General features: G+C 38.5%; 1 protein-coding gene across 1 annotated transcript; it reads left to right on the top strand.

Moving 5' to 3' along the window:
* The first annotated feature begins 717 nt into the window (after positions 1–717).
* Positions 718–15,038, top strand: impdh2 (IMP (inosine 5'-monophosphate) dehydrogenase 2). The gene is made up of 14 exons (XM_086069798.1): positions 718–1,063; positions 3,347–3,395; positions 4,540–4,641; positions 4,851–4,925; positions 5,022–5,228; positions 5,562–5,649; positions 7,557–7,756; positions 8,807–8,897; positions 9,179–9,274; positions 10,958–11,101; positions 11,803–11,947; positions 13,871–14,014; positions 14,439–14,522; positions 14,708–15,038. Exons 1-14 carry the CDS (start codon positions 963–965, stop codon positions 14,727–14,729), a joined length of 1,548 nt encoding a protein of 515 aa, XP_085925924.1. The 5' UTR covers positions 718–962; the 3' UTR covers positions 14,730–15,038.
* The last annotated feature ends 553 nt before the right edge of the window (positions 15,039–15,591 follow it).

Here is a 15,591-nt window from a genome sequence, read left to right on the forward strand (position 1 = left end):
GCTACATGTCACATACACAATCCAAAAAACAGAAGGAAGCCCTGGTCACCATTTTTCACACTGGCACCTAATAACACAGAGGTCCAAAATTACCCCACAGCCAAATGCAGTTAATGTACTTTGGTGCCAAGATGGAATTAACTCAGTCAGACTGTTGATGTGACCCACTTTCAGCCCACAATAAAGAGCATTTGGAGGAAAAGTATGCATTAATAACATAGTTCAATGGGGCATCCCACTTTTGTGCACAAAGTAGTGAAGTGTGAATGCACGGAGCATTATTATATGCACAATAAGAACAATACAGGGCCAGGCAAAGTTTTAACTTGTTCTTGTTAACTTGACCTGTTCCATTCCTTGATCCGGTCCAAACATATCAACAGTCCTGTAATATTTGTTTTTAGCTTATTCTTTTTTCTTCTCCATATAAAAGTGGTTACTTAAAATATGTGTATTTTAATTTTATTTTCTTAATTGATAAATTGCTTTACTGAAAATATTACAAATATTAGTAAAACAAAAACAAACTATTGTATATATTTAACATGTTTTATTTTATTAAATAATTGTTAGTTAAGAGTGAATTCCATCCATTTTCTCAACCTCTTATTTATAACTATATTAATATAAATGCCTTGAATCTTGTTTTTTTCTTTTTTAATGCCTTGAATCCGTTCACTGAATTCGGAGCGGACATGACGTCACTAGGAGCTGTCAGACAGGAAGCACATGGTGGAATGCGTCCCAACAACAGAGGTCTTCGCCACGCTTCTTCACGTCCACCCCGAACCGTTATGACACTTGGACCCTGCTCAAAGCAAAGTGGGGCAAGAAGAAAGTGATCGGTCTTTCCTCGCGTGGTCAATGTGTACATAGCCTTGCCGTTTTTTAAATACTATTTGGTTATTTATTTATTTAGCAATTTTCTAGTTCAGAGACCAGTGAGGGTGTCGTTGGATCTCATGGCAGGAAACCGTTTTAGCGGACAGATCGGCGATAACGTCCCAGAGGACGGACTGACGGGACAACAGTTGGTAAACCGAGGAGATGGACTTACATACAAGTAAGTTCATAAGCCTTGCGCTCCTGTGAGTAGACTCCTCACTAGCCCCTACATCTTCATTGTCATCATGCCTAACCTCGTAGAAACAGGTTGAAGAAGGTCCTGATCTAAACAACTTCAAACACATTTGGGATGAACCGTAATGAAACACATGTCAGATCAAGTTTGTTGTAGTGACCAGTGAGACACGCTGAGTCCAAATGACATAAAATGATGCGTTTACGACCACGCCATACCTTTTAACCGGGGACAGTATACATATAGGTGACATGCCTAGTAGTGAGTGCTGCAATGATCTCAGGGCATCATTCATCCATCCCTACGTCAATATCTTTTCTAAATGGCACTAAGTAGCATTGTTTTTATTAAGCATCACATAAAAAAACAAATTAAAACTCTATTTATAATCGTGGCATGTGAGGGAGAGAGTATTGGATGTTGACGTGAAAGCTGTGTTTAAAGATGAATTTCTGTTTATCTTGAACCCAAGTTATATTCTATTCTAAGGCAATCACATGACAATTATGCAAACTTCGCATGTTAGGAACTAAACATGTTTTTCTCATCGAAATGTCACCACTATACCACAAGTGTGAAGATGGTTGCATGTATGTTGCCAGTACTTCACAATCTGTAAAATATGCTAGTTAATGCTAGCTAATAAGCTATTTTATTATGCGTCTGACAGTTTTTTAAAACCCAATTTTTTGTGAAATTTCTCCGTGTGGAGGTTGCATGTTCTCTCCATGCTTTAACAGGCTTCTTCACACATTTCAAAAGCATTCATACTCGTTTAACTGAAGAATCAAAATTCTCCATAGTTGGGAATATGAGTGTGAATGGTGCCTTGTGATGGTCTGGTGACCAGTTCAGATCTTGCCCTAAATCAGCTCACCCGTGACCCTGATCGGTCGTATAGAACATGGATGGACTGTTGAACATCCTTGGGTTACTTAAAAGGCAATATATAAATCTATCCATCCTCTAGTGTAAACTATTATTATTTATTTGTTATGTGATCAATTGTTTAAAAAAATATATATAATTTTCACCAACATTTGAACGACAAGTTACCGGTAGGTTTAGAAAAGTGAAGTGGGGGTTAGAGCGACAAAATGAAAAGATGATGATTAATCGTCTACTAATCTATTGTCAAATTAATTGATTAAACTTTTGATAATTGATTAGGAGAGACCTTGTTTAATTTAAAATTGTCCACCCAAATCCTTGGAATTCAGTCTACAAGTTAATACTCTCTACTTTCTGTAGTGCTCCTTGAAAGCAGTCCTAATATATTTGTGTTGAATCAAAGTAAAACATTTGCTAATAATCAAATAATCCACAAATGTCATGCAGCAGGCCTTCTGTTCCCTCAAACTTTTGATTGTACAATCAGAGAGGTGTTTGACTTTAGAGCTCCCAAACAGTGCTTGCTGATTTGGAACCTGGGCCTAGTTATATTTCTTCTCCAGCCTTTGTATCACCGCAGTAAAAATAGAAGTGGTGCAATCGAATCCAATGTTTACATTCACACTTTTGACATCATAAAGCTAATGATTAATGCACAATAACAGGGAAATCTTCTTTTTTTTAAACTCTCTATGAACCAGGAAGTGATGGATACCTTCACATGTTACATTAATTCAACCAAGTTCTGTTGTTTGTTTTATGAGTGTCTGAGTTGATCAGTATGAATGGAAATGAATCGCACCTTCAAAACATAAGTCACATGCTTCAACAGACTATCATGGGCATCATGAGTTCTGTTTTTAGTCTTGCCGTCATCATGCATCCATGCTACTTGCGCGATGGGTCCACATGCTTTGAAAGAAGACTCAAGGAATACCGTCATTCAGAAGCGTGGTGGCCTTCGGGAATTTCAGGGCTGTCCATTTCCAGCTCAGGCCCCGCCATTGGCTGGTTTAGGCTGCAGTTCACCTGCAACCACCCTAGTCGGGTTAAATTTGATACAAAATGGATGGATAGATAAAATAAAACATGGAAATGAAGTAACACTACTCAGCCTCTAAAGATCAATAATGTACAGGAAGTTTTTATTAGTGATTGCTGGAATAAGTAAAAGTTTTACGTCAAACAAAAAAATGCAAAAGATGAAGCAAAACAAGCTGACCTAAAGTCTAAGCTTTATTGACATCTGGTGTGAGGTCAGATGGCTTGTTTGATACTTGAAAATTGTGATGATATCCACTTTTGAGATGTTCCACTTTGGATACTCCACTATAGAAGACTATTAAGAGCTAAACCTTGTGTTCTCACTTTCAGTGACTTCCTCATTCTGCCGGGCTACGTTGACTTCACTGCAGATGAAGTGGTGAGTCGAGATGAATGGCCATCGCATGTTTACCAACATGGCAAATCTGATTAACGCAAATGTGGTGGTATTAATCTGCAATAGACTGCGTATGAATTGATGTTTGGAGAGGGAGTAAAGGATTACACTAAAGATCATCATGAATGATTCATTACAAATTACAGCAGAGAATTGTATCATCCCCTAAAACTACTCTCTAATTTGGTAAGAACCTGCCCTGTTCAGTTTATTCCAAGAATTGTCTATGTACCTATCTGCTCTCAAAAGGCCTATTTTAACTTGTGATTGAAGTCACATGCATGCTGTCATTGTATGGACATCAGGGTTGCAAATATTTTAATAATCGATTAATTGATGAATCTGATTAAAATAAACCTTCAATACTTTTATTTAAAAAAAAAAAAAGTCAAATTGACAGCGCAGAAAACACACCGATATAAATTATTATTCAGATTGTGGTTTGGTCCGTAACATGTCAGAAAATTATTTGTTGTAAAAACTTATGGAATTTTCAGCAGTTAGTATGATACCGTACGGAAAACAATTTGTCTTTTGGGTTTCTATATATTTGAAGCTTCAAATATTAACAAGTCTAACAGAGCAGTCTACAAGATAGTGGTTTGTGAGAGAGTGCGCAAAAAGAATCATGGGAAGATTGTTTATGCTGCATGGTTAGGGTTTTTGGGAGGAGAAAGGAGGGTCAAAAGACAGGAAAGCAAGCAGTCTGTTCTGAGCACTGCTTATCGGTCAAGGTCGCTTCAATATTGCTTCATGTACAAGAAATGAAAAACTCATTGATAAAGAAAATACAGAAAATAATTATTTTCCATAACCAAGCCACATTTGTGAACACCGGCTTTTACGTTTGATTTTGAGAAAACTGAAAGATATTCCGACATTTTTCATGGAGGACTACAAAAATATGAGAATACCTACTGTTGAGAGGCGGTCATTCCGTGGATTTGGACAATTTTAAATGAAACAAGGTCTCTACATGATGAATCTGTTTTCACAAATATTTGTCGAATGATTTAATCCATTAATCAATTGACTCATTTAGTTACTTGTCGATTAATGATGAAGTGTTGTCCCTTTATTGGACATGTAATGTAAGTGCACTTGTCAATTCTCCTTCCGTCAACAGGACCTGACCTCGGCGCTTACCAAACAAATCACAATGAAAACTCCTTTTGTATCTACCCCCATGGACACAGTCACTGAGGCCACCATGGCCATCGCTATGGCAGTAAGCTTGGCGCCCAACACTCACTCACTCGGACTGCACTCAACTGGCCCGCACCATTAAGTCTACCTGCACCATCTCATGAGATCAAGACTTATATTCTGCCTACAGAAACATGCCAGAGACATATTGTTTTCATTATTTAACATTATGTTTGGCCCACTTCAAATCACATTGCCTCATCTCCAACCCGTTGTATGCTCTTCTCCAAGTTAACAGGCGGTATCGGCTTCATCCACCACAACTGCACTCCAGAGTTCCAGGCCAACGAAGTTCGTAAAGTCAAGGTATGGAATGGTGACTGATATGTTTGGTGTCACTGATTCCAGTAGAAATATAGCTTGTTATCCCGTTCCCATCCTCGTTTTTCCTCGCCACTGCAGAGGTACGAGCAGGGCTTCATCACAGACCCGGTGGTGATGAGCCCTCAGCACCTCGTGAGGGACGTCTTTCAGGCCAAGGCCCGCTACGGCTTCTGTGGTATTCCCATCACGGACAACGGCAAAATGGGGAGCAAGCTGGTTGGCATCATCTCTTCGCGAGACATCGATTTTCTCAAGGCGGAGGAACACAACCTGCCGCTTAGTGAGGTGGCTAATATTTCATTTTGTAATTATGAAGTTGGGATTAGGTAGGTGAATGTCCTTTTGAAAGCTGAGACAGAACTATCCTTTTGGCAAATCAAATCAGGTTTAGGCGTACAGATGCAAAAATAGAAAATGTACCTCCTGTTACGCTTGAAAGAAATTATGTTAATCAGTAGATGCCTTACTGCATCCAGCACATGGTCTCATGAAACCATGCCGATCACAATGAAATCACAAGACTGTGAGGTCATTCTGACGTGAAATGTGCCGTGACAAGTTACCATATTTAGTTAGTTAATGTTTCTGTAGCTCATTTGTGTGTGACCTTTTTGACAGGTAATGACAAAGCGAGAGGATCTGGTCATTGCTCCTGCTGGTGTGACACTGAAAGAAGCCAATGAAATCCTACAACGGAGTAAGAAAGGTGAAGACAATTTTGGATTTCCTGGTGTGTTTGTCGGTTTTTGTTGGTTGTTGTTCACCTTAAATTTGACTTACAGACAAAATCCCTGATGACAATTGACATGGAGCTGTTGATGCATGGCTGGCCAGTTGTTGTCCTTCGTATAGATTACGCACCAGCACAACAGCTCTTTGTCTTCTTGGATCCCATCCTTGAGTACCCTTTGTGAATGCACACGTGTTAAAGCTCCCATATTATTAAACTTTTCCACATGCTAAAATAGTTCTCAAATGTGTAAAAGACATGTCTGTGACATATATAAAATTGACTTTCCCTATATCAGCAGAAAAAACGCCCTGCTCAAAACAGCTTGTTTTAGGTGCATGTCACTTTTATGTAAATAGCTGTACCAGACCACGCCTAGGCCATACCATTCTCCCTCGAAGGGGCTGTGTAGAGGGCCGACTAATGCCCAGATTTTATCCGAGGTACGCTCCAGCGGCCCTGGGATGCTCGGCCCACGGCCGGTACTTTATTATCCAACCACCGCCTGCGTTATCATATCTGACCTCTTGTAACCAAACAACCTCCACACGACAAATGTAGCTCCCACTTTAGAAGTATATTCCAAATAAAATGTTAAACTTACATCTTTTACGTTTACAGTCATGTCACACACCGCTGGGACCGATCCATTATGTTTGCAAATCCAGCTCTGAACAGGCTTTTCATTAAAAGGAACCCCGACTGTCATGACAAGTTTGCTCTATATTATTAATTTGGTTGTTACTAACATAACGATGAGATTCATTTTTCAAAAATAATTTCCAGTTTAATAAATTTTTTAGAAACTTTATTTGGACGTACTCGGTGCGTAGTGATGTAGAATGGCGGCTAGCTCTCTGCCGAGCAATGTGAAACGCCTATAAAGAAAGCAAGGTAAGTCTCCGTAGCGTTCCTAAAGGGACGATCAAAACTCTTGAGTGCGCCTGGTGAATGACGAGAACACGGCATGGGGGAGGGTGACTCTCCCGATCGCATTTTGTTTCTTTAGGAACGCTACAAGGCTTACCTTGCTTTCTTGGTTGAAGTTTCACATTGCTTGGCAGAGAGCCAGCCGCCATTACGTCACTAAGCACAGAATGCGATGCGACATGAATAACAATGGCGCCGTATGTCCAAATTAAGTTTCTACAAAATGTATTAAACTAGAAATGATTTTTGAAAAATTAATCTCATATAGGTATGTTAGTAACAACCAAATAAATAATATAGAGCAAACTTGTCATGACAGTCGGGGTTCTTTTTAACAAAACAGTCCTTTGGAAATACTGTCGATACGCGTCCTTCAAAAGTTAAATTAATCTACTGTCTTCTCAAAGACTCAGACTTGTTCTTGATCGTTGTTTCCCCATTGCTCTCCACGGAGTGTATGAGCGTATTAAGGGCTAGAGCAGCCAGCTTCTCGAATTTCTGTGGGCGTGACAAACCTTTACCAGTGGCGTTGCCACTAACCCGAGGGGGCGGGTCGAGTGCACTTCCGTGACTTAGTGATGTCAAACGGTTACGGAAGTTTAATCTGCCCGTTTGAAACACAATTTTGAAAAAGGAGGAGAAAGCTAAAGAAGTCGCGGACGAACTTTTTTTTTATACCTGGTTGGATTGTAGACAGTCCGGGGACGCATATTATTGATAGACCATTATCAAAAAACCCACGTAAGTGTATTTTCATACTATGGGACCTTTAAGAGTTTGACGTGTCAATATTGCAACTCCAATGGACGCAGGAGCCGTGTACTTTGCCAGAAAAGCATTATATAAAAACAAAACAGTTCCTCTGCTCTGCCATTGATGTCTTGATTGAACCTATGTTGTCCATTTCCATGGAAACATAAAAACAAACATCTTAATCCATGCTCCTCTTCCAGGCAAACTTCCCATTATAAATGATGACGGCTGCCTGGTGTCCATCATTGCCCGAACTGACCTGAAGAAGAACCGTGACTTCCCTCTGGCCTCCAAAGACTCCCGCAAGCAGCTGCTATGTGGTGCCGCCATCGGCACGCATGATGATGACAAATACCGCCTGGACTTGCTAGTGCAGAGTGGGGTGGATGTGATTGTACTGGTGAGGACGAAGACATTTTAAGCACGCATTTGTTAAACAACAGACTGCCATTTTCCACTGCAAGGCACATACTCAGCTTGTTGTGGTTCAACTCGTTATTGACGCTGTTCTATTGGCAAAAACTGGTACGATTTCCAGTCCTTGTTTAGTCTTGGTTACACGTTTGCAGAGGTGATACAAAGACTAGGCAGTATATAAAGTTCTACCATGTTATTAGTTCCACTTTTGAATATTTTGCAGGATGGGAAATCCTCTAATTTCACTTAAATCGCTGTTGTTGCTGAATCTTACGTTAGCTTACCCTATTGGTGTGTTTTAGCTCAGGATGTAGCATTGTTGTGCGCCACTGCCTTCACATTGCTGCAGTTGTTTATTTTCTTGCTGCCTCCTCATTGATAAAATCTGTCCATATACTTTGACCAGCATCCCCGTTTAAATAAGTACAGTAAATATAGGAGACAGTCATTCTCCACTGTTTGTTGCCATGTCTGGTAACAACTCATGCATTGAATGTGGTGTACAGTAATTTCTGGACTACAAGGCGCACCTGACTATAAGCCGCGCTAGCTAAATTTGTGGAATATTTGTGTTTGTTACACATATAAGCCGCACCTGACTGTAAGTCGCAGATGTTTTAATGTTACCGCACCAGGTTCCTGCTTTCTTTTCCATAACGAGAGTGCAAATTGTCTCAATCTCGTTCTGTGTCTGTCATAGTATTTGGGCTCACTTGGTTTCTTTTGCTCTGCCTGACGCTCTTGCGCTTCCTTTATATAGCGCCCCCTTGTGATCTGATGGATAAGCTGCACCTTTGTATTAGCAGCAGGGTTGAATGCAAGTGAAAAAAGTAACGGTTTATAGTCCAGAAATTACTGTCATTTTTGCAGTGATTTCCTACTGTGCTTTGGTAAGTTGAACGCTGTCAAGGCGTAGAATTGAGCTGATAGTGTGCAGTGGAAAAGAAGCATCAGAATTTGCTTCTGATTTCTAAGTCATTTTTCTTGTCGTTTATTTCAAAATAATGAATGATGTTGCATCCTCCATTTACAGGATTCCTCTCAGGGTAATTCAATCTTTCAAATCAACATAATCAAATATATAAAGGAGAAGTACCCAAATCTGCAGGTCATTGGTGGCAATGGTAAGCATACACATTTTTCAGGATTTCCCCAAAACATATATATTGTTTGATATGAACTTTGTGTTCAAGCTAAATACTATAATGAGCTTTTAGACAGTATTCCTGGTTGTTTGACTAAATGCATCAAAAAGAAGTGTTATCATTGTAATGAACCAAATACTTAAATGAACATTAATTTAATGGTTCAGAATTGGATTTTCTGTAATTATAATTCATTTAAAATATACTTAGTGCCCAGACTGTATTTCTCAAACATTTTTTTGTTTGGTCTTGTCGTTCAGTGGTGACCACTGCTCAAGCTAAAAACTTGATTGATGCAGGAGTGGACGGGCTAAGAGTCGGAATGGGCAGCGGGTCCATTTGCATCACACAGGAAGGTAAAACTGTATAACGCACACACTGTCCATCATGGCAACATTTTCAGCCTTTTTAATTGCTCTCAGTCCTGTGTGTAATAAATTGATGGGGGGTTTGTAGTGGGCCTGCGAATGGACCCTCTTTCATGTAGTCTGACAGACGACAGACTTGTGTAAACAGAGTGTTCAACATTTGTGACTTGCTACCCACCCCCCTTTTGTGTTGAAAGCAAATGTCACACTGATATCGCCACTCATCTAATTATCTCAACGTGCCGAGCTGCAAAAACTGTGTGAGCTTGCACTTTGTTCACCGCAAAATCCTACATCAGGGAGTTCTTTAAAGGCACAGGTGGACAAATCGCAGCTGTACTGTTATGCCTAATGTGTCAACTCAACAGGAAAACACACCTTTCCTTTGTTACCTAAATATAAAAAATAATAATATTTTTAACTCATTCACTGCCATTGACGGCTATTGACGTAAAAAACTAATTTGAACCTTTTCTATTAGTTTAACATTTTTTCCCACTTTTGTTAACAAGAGTATGAAAAAAATGTTTATTGTACATTTAGAACAGATGTAAAATGTGTGATTAATTGGGAGTGAACTAGTGAAGTCATGTGATTAATTATGATAAAAAAATTATTTTTTTAGTAATCTTTTCTTTAAAAAATAAAAGATTATTAAAAAAAAAATTTAATTAAAAAATAAAAAGAAGAAGAAAAGATTGTTAAAAATTGTAATTTTTAGTAATCTTTTCTTTAAAAAAGAAAAAAAAGATTATTTATTTTTTTTTTTTTTAAATTACAAATACTTTCTTTCTTTTTTTTAAGAAGAAGAAAAGATTATTAAAAATTAGGGGCGTCAGGCGATTAAAAATTGTTGTAATTAATGGCATGACGTCTCTAGTTAACTCACTATTAATCATAATTTTTTTATATCTGTTCTAAATGTACAATATTTTTTTTCTAGGTTTTCATACTCAACAAAAAAAAACTTAACAAAAGTGGAAAACATTTGAAACTAATAGAAATAGTTCTAATGAATTTTTGACGTCTATAGCCGTCAAAGGCAGTGAATGAGTTAAGCAGTACAGTACCGGTACTTTAATTATGTGATGATGCAATATTTTTGCTTGCGGTTATCATACCATCAGAATTTAATGTTGGCACATGCTTATTTGAAGAGCAAGTTAAGTTTTATTTTTGAGACATGATCTCCAAACTGTACCACCTTTAGGGTGTTCCACTTCAGAGATTCCACTGTGTTCTTTAGAGTTGTACATTTAGCAGCTAAACAAGTTAGTGTTTGATTGATTTAAGCTTATAACCACCACATCAAAGACTTTATATACATTTTTTAAAAAGTAGTTTTTGAGTTTACAGTATGTATCTCTGCTAAGAACTCAATGTTTCTCATTACCAGTGAGGTTAGTTCACAATTCACAACATGACTCTTGATTTCACATATAACATGCCTTCTTTACAAATAATATTTTTTTTCTTTTTTCTTTTTTTTACCTGTTACTGTAATTCAATATCAATTTAAGGCTTCATCTCTGAAGATGTCAAATGAATACCATTTTATTGTGCAATTTATTTTACATGTCAAAGGCTGTAAACGCTGTCAACATGTTAAGACAGCAGACTGTGTTCACATATCTGTCGCTAAATCCTCCTCCCCTCTTATCTTCCGAACAGTACTGGCCTGCGGCAGACCTCAAGCCACAGCAGTCTATAAGGTGTCAGAGTACGCCAGACGCTTTGGTGTGCCCGTCATTGCCGACGGTGGCATTCAGACTGTCGGACACATCGCCAAGGCACTGGCATTCGGCGCATCCACAGGTAAAAGTCTGATAGACCTCCAGATTCTTCATTTTTAACCATGCTTTCCTTATGAAAAATTTGAATGATTCCAGGCAGCACAGTTGAAAATGTTTAGAACATTGGCCTCACGGTTCTGAAGTTCGGAATTTTAATCTGAGCCCTGGCCTTCTCGTGTGCAGTTTTCATGACAGTTTTCTCCCTGTGCTTGTGTGGAATTTATACAGTTACTGTGGCTTCTTCGCACATTCCAAAAAATGCATCTTAGGTTCATTGAAGACTCTAAATTGTCCAAGTTGTACCACGCTTCTTGCTCAGTCAGCTGGAATCAGCGCCAGATCACCAGTGACCCTAATGAGGATTAGCAGTATAAAATACAAGAATGGATGGATGATATATGAATCCCTTCAGAGTTCAATATTTGAACTTTCCTAACTGTCATACAAGTGTTTAAAAAAAAAAGTTTCTCTCTGTCATGTTTGAACAAAAAAACAATAAACACACAAAAGGCAAAAATGTCTTAACTTTTTGCGAGAAGTGTTTTAAGTGATAGTTACTGTACCGGTAATTATTATTATTATTTTATCGCATTGTTTATAGACTGTTTAATGTTTTCTGCATTGTGACCCCAAACTAAATAAAAATATAGGATTCGGTGGTGCATGTTAGTTTACAAACCACTTTTCTGTCACAATTCAGTTGTCCCTTGCATCTTTGTGCAGTGATGATGGGCTCTCTGCTCGCCGCCACCAACGAAGCTCCTGGTGAATATTTCTTCTCAGATGGCATCAGGCTAAAGAAGTACCGTGGCATGGGCTCTCTGGATGCCATGGACAAAAACCTGGGCTCCCAGACCAGATACTTCAGGTGTGAAAACGTACTCGTCAACCTTGTAGGAGACGAGTTCAGTATGAAGAGCACATCAAGTTGACCACTAGGTTGCAGTAATCAGCCTATGTACTCACTGGTTGTTTGATTTAAAAAATACCAACGTCATAACAGAAGCTTAAAATAAATAAAAAATAATTGTGAAATTGTCATAGTAATCAAGTTATTCAAAACAATACATAGACTTTATTTGAACTAATATTTGTTTATAGACCTCAAGCCTTTCAACATGATATTTTTTCAGCATATAGCCGAGGATAGGTTCCACAGGAAAATCTGCGTGCAAATTTACCTTATGCCACAAAATATTTGCGTTATTGATTTTATCAAAACACGCAGACTCAAATGTATACTCAACAAAAATATAAACAACCCATTTTTTTATGAAATTAACTCAAAGATTTAAACAATATCACCATTTCTCACAAATATTGTTCACGTACCAGTCCAAACGTGTGATAGTGAGCACTTCTCCTTTGCCGAGATAATCCATCCCAGCTCATAGGTGTCATATCAAGATTAGACACCGTGATTAGTACACAGGTGTGCCTTAGACTGCTCACAATAAAAGGCCACTCTGAAAGGTGCATTTTTGTTTTGTGGGGGGGGGGGTTAGAAAACCAGTCAGTACTGACTGGTCGGCAAAGGAGAAGTGCCCACTATCACAGATTTAGTGAACAATATTTGAGAGAAATTGTGATATTGTGTATGTGGTAAAAGTTTTAGATCTTTTGAGTTCATCTCATAAAAAAAGAAGAAAAAAAAGAATTTGTGTTTATATTTTTGTTGAGTATATGTAACCTAACTATGTTGACTTGATATTGTAAAAAAAATAAAAATCCAGACTTTAAATCTGGAGGCGATATACTGCCTCAAATCTCCCGCAGAATGTAGGAAGTGGCAGAGTTGTATGACACCTGTCATTGTCTGAGAGAGTTAATAGATTTGTTCGCAGGTGATTTGAACATGATCAACGTGTTAAATTGTTAATAATGTGTCCCAGTAACAGATGATGTGGAAAAAGACGAATACTATCGATTGGTGAACAAATATGAAATTTACCATATTTAGACATACAAGGCTTCCAACCGACAGTGACTATATTAAAAAGGGTCAATGAATGTCCCTTTAGCCCCCACAATTAACTCTTACTGCCACACGTTATCCAAAAAACAACCCAGACAGTGCCCGCCGATTTCGAGCATTTTAACTCATCTTTTAAGGCGAACAGAATATTGTGTACTTTTACTACATAATCGCGTTCCATTCTTTCATTAGAGAAAAAAATAAGTTTCTACCTTATTCCGTTCTCCAATAATCACCATTTGAAAATGGGTGATATCAGTGACATTGAGCGAAAATTTTAAAAATAAGAAGAAAATAAGCATTTTGTGAAAAGATACATTTTCTGCACAGCAGTGACTTTGACAATATTTTTTGTTTAGTGACGCTCTAGGAATTAGATTTAATGTGACAAAGGCTTTGATCTCTCACGTCATCCTTGAAAACGTTTTATTACATCATGTCAATCTGTTTCGCTGCAATTGCATACACCGGCAGAACATAGAAAAGAGATACAATGCTGCCAACTGCTGGCCATAGTTAGTTTTTGATTTCACAAGCCCATTGACCAGGCAGCGCTGTGCACAACACGTTGCACTGCCCATTGAGAAAAAACAACAACATAGCACACGTCAATTAACGTTTTTGGCGGCATTCATTTGGATTTTAGTCAACGTTATTAAACGTTTTTGGCGGTAAAAGAGTTCATTGTTGAAGCAAATTTAGTAGAATGCCTGTTCTTCCTCTGGGACTCTTCCTTGAAATAGTACCACCTTAAATGATCTCATTGTTGTTTATTAGAACAACTGACCTGTCATGCGTTTGTGCTTGTGTCCACAGTGAAAATGACCAGCTCAAAGTAGCGCAGGGTGTTTCAGGAGCTGTGCAGGACAAAGGCTCCATCCACAAGTTTGTCCCCTACCTGCTGGCCGGCATCCAACACTCCTGTCAGGATATCGGCACCAAGAGTCTCACTCAGCTCAGGTGCACACAGACGGCACCACAGGGAGCAGGGACCGGGGTGCATATAGTGCATGCTGTGACATCATAGTGCTCAACTTTGTGGCGTGGGAAACGTATACTTCTGCTTATTACCTCACAGCTTTCCTCCTTGTACAGAAAGTTTGCGCGGTTTACAATATATGACTTGAGTTGTGAGGTCTTGACACTGGTTAGCTCTCGGTCAAAGACTTGAGTGTGAAAATACTGAATGATTTAGGGCCCAAAAGCATTTCTGGTGTGCTACACAAAGCACACAGACCTCTCCAGTTATCTGAGGACAGATCTGTCAACCTACAAATACACTTCCTGATCGACAAGAGATTTTTTTTTTCTCTTTAAAGTATCACCCCCTATCGTTGTGGTGCAACTATGTGCTGACCAATTGTCTTTTTGTGTCTTGTGTCAGAACCATGATGTATAGTGGAGACCTGAGATTTGAAAAGAGAACGGCATCGGCTCAAATGGAGGGCGGCGTTCACAGTCTGCACAGGTACGAACTTGCACGGGACCGCACCTCAAGCGGTTTGGCAAGAGGTCTCGCCATTTGGGCACAGTACAGTTTCTTCATTTCAGCGGTTGCTCAGGCTTGCTCTTTGAATAAACACCGGAGCCGTCGTTCTTGACAAGAAATGCCGTTGTCAGTCCTGTGATTTGTATCTTTTCTTTTCATGACAGTTATGAGAAACGGCTGTTTTGAAGAAGATCCTTCAGCTCTGGAGACTGTCCTTCCAAAACAATGATGCCAAAATTCTCTGGGGCTTCTTTCATATTGTCTATTAATGTTGTCACACACATGCATGACATCAGAGCATTTCTATTCATCAAGTCTTCCAGTTATTTAGCGTCATCTATGCATCCTCAAATATTGTGTGAAGGACAACTACACCTTATCAGTCAGTGCACATGTGACTGTCCTCTAATGAATGCCTTCCATGTTGTGGTTACATGTCCACTCTAAAGCTGTGTTCATTTTCAAAGAATAAAAGTTCAGCTTTTTTTCACAAAAGGTTCTCATTTACATTTGTTTAAAAAAACGATTTAGCAAATAAAACCCTAATATTGCCTCATAAGTAAGTCTTAATTTGTTCAATGGGTATCTTCTTGCTGTAAAAATTACAAAAGACTTAAAGGTGTGATATAAATTTAAATATGTATGTGCTATTTTAATTTTAAAAAAAAAATTGGGGACACGTGGCATTTACAGCTAAAATATTTAACAAAAGGGCTGGTATAAAAAATGTTGCCCTTGCTAGGCTGGTGATTAAATGCAAAATGAATTAAGATGCTTCTTGTAACTCTGTTATGACATCATTTACCAATAAATTAATACTCAGTGAACTGATGGAGGAATAATATTAGTTTGTCTTCAAAATGATAGTTTGAGGTCAAAATATTATCTCCATGCAGTTTGTTGTGCAATCCGAAATGAAAGTTACATAAACAATTGTATGCCTTTTAATCACAAATAATATATTATCATTTCATATAGGAGCTTGAATAGGCTCCAGTTCACTTGTGAACCTAATGAGGACAACCGCTATAGAAAATGGATGGATTCA

The sequence above is a fragment of the Leptonotus elevatus genome, chromosome 2 (genome assembly GCF_054856555.1).
Source record: "Leptonotus elevatus isolate MCC_2025b chromosome 2, RoL_Lele_1.0, whole genome shotgun sequence".
Classification (NCBI taxonomy): Eukaryota; Metazoa; Chordata; class Actinopteri; order Syngnathiformes; family Syngnathidae; genus Leptonotus; species Leptonotus elevatus.

Coding starts and splice junctions, on each gene's coding strand:
- impdh2 (XM_086069798.1), top strand. CDS start 963: ATGGCAGGAAACCGTTTTAGCGGACAGATCGGCGATAACGTCCCAGAG. Junction 1,064..3,346: donor GGAGATGGACTTACATACAA/GTAAGTTCATAA, acceptor TCTCACTTTCAG/TGACTTCCTCATTCTGCCGG. Junction 5,650..7,556: donor CCTACAACGGAGTAAGAAAG/GTGAAGACAATT, acceptor CTCCTCTTCCAG/GCAAACTTCCCATTATAAAT.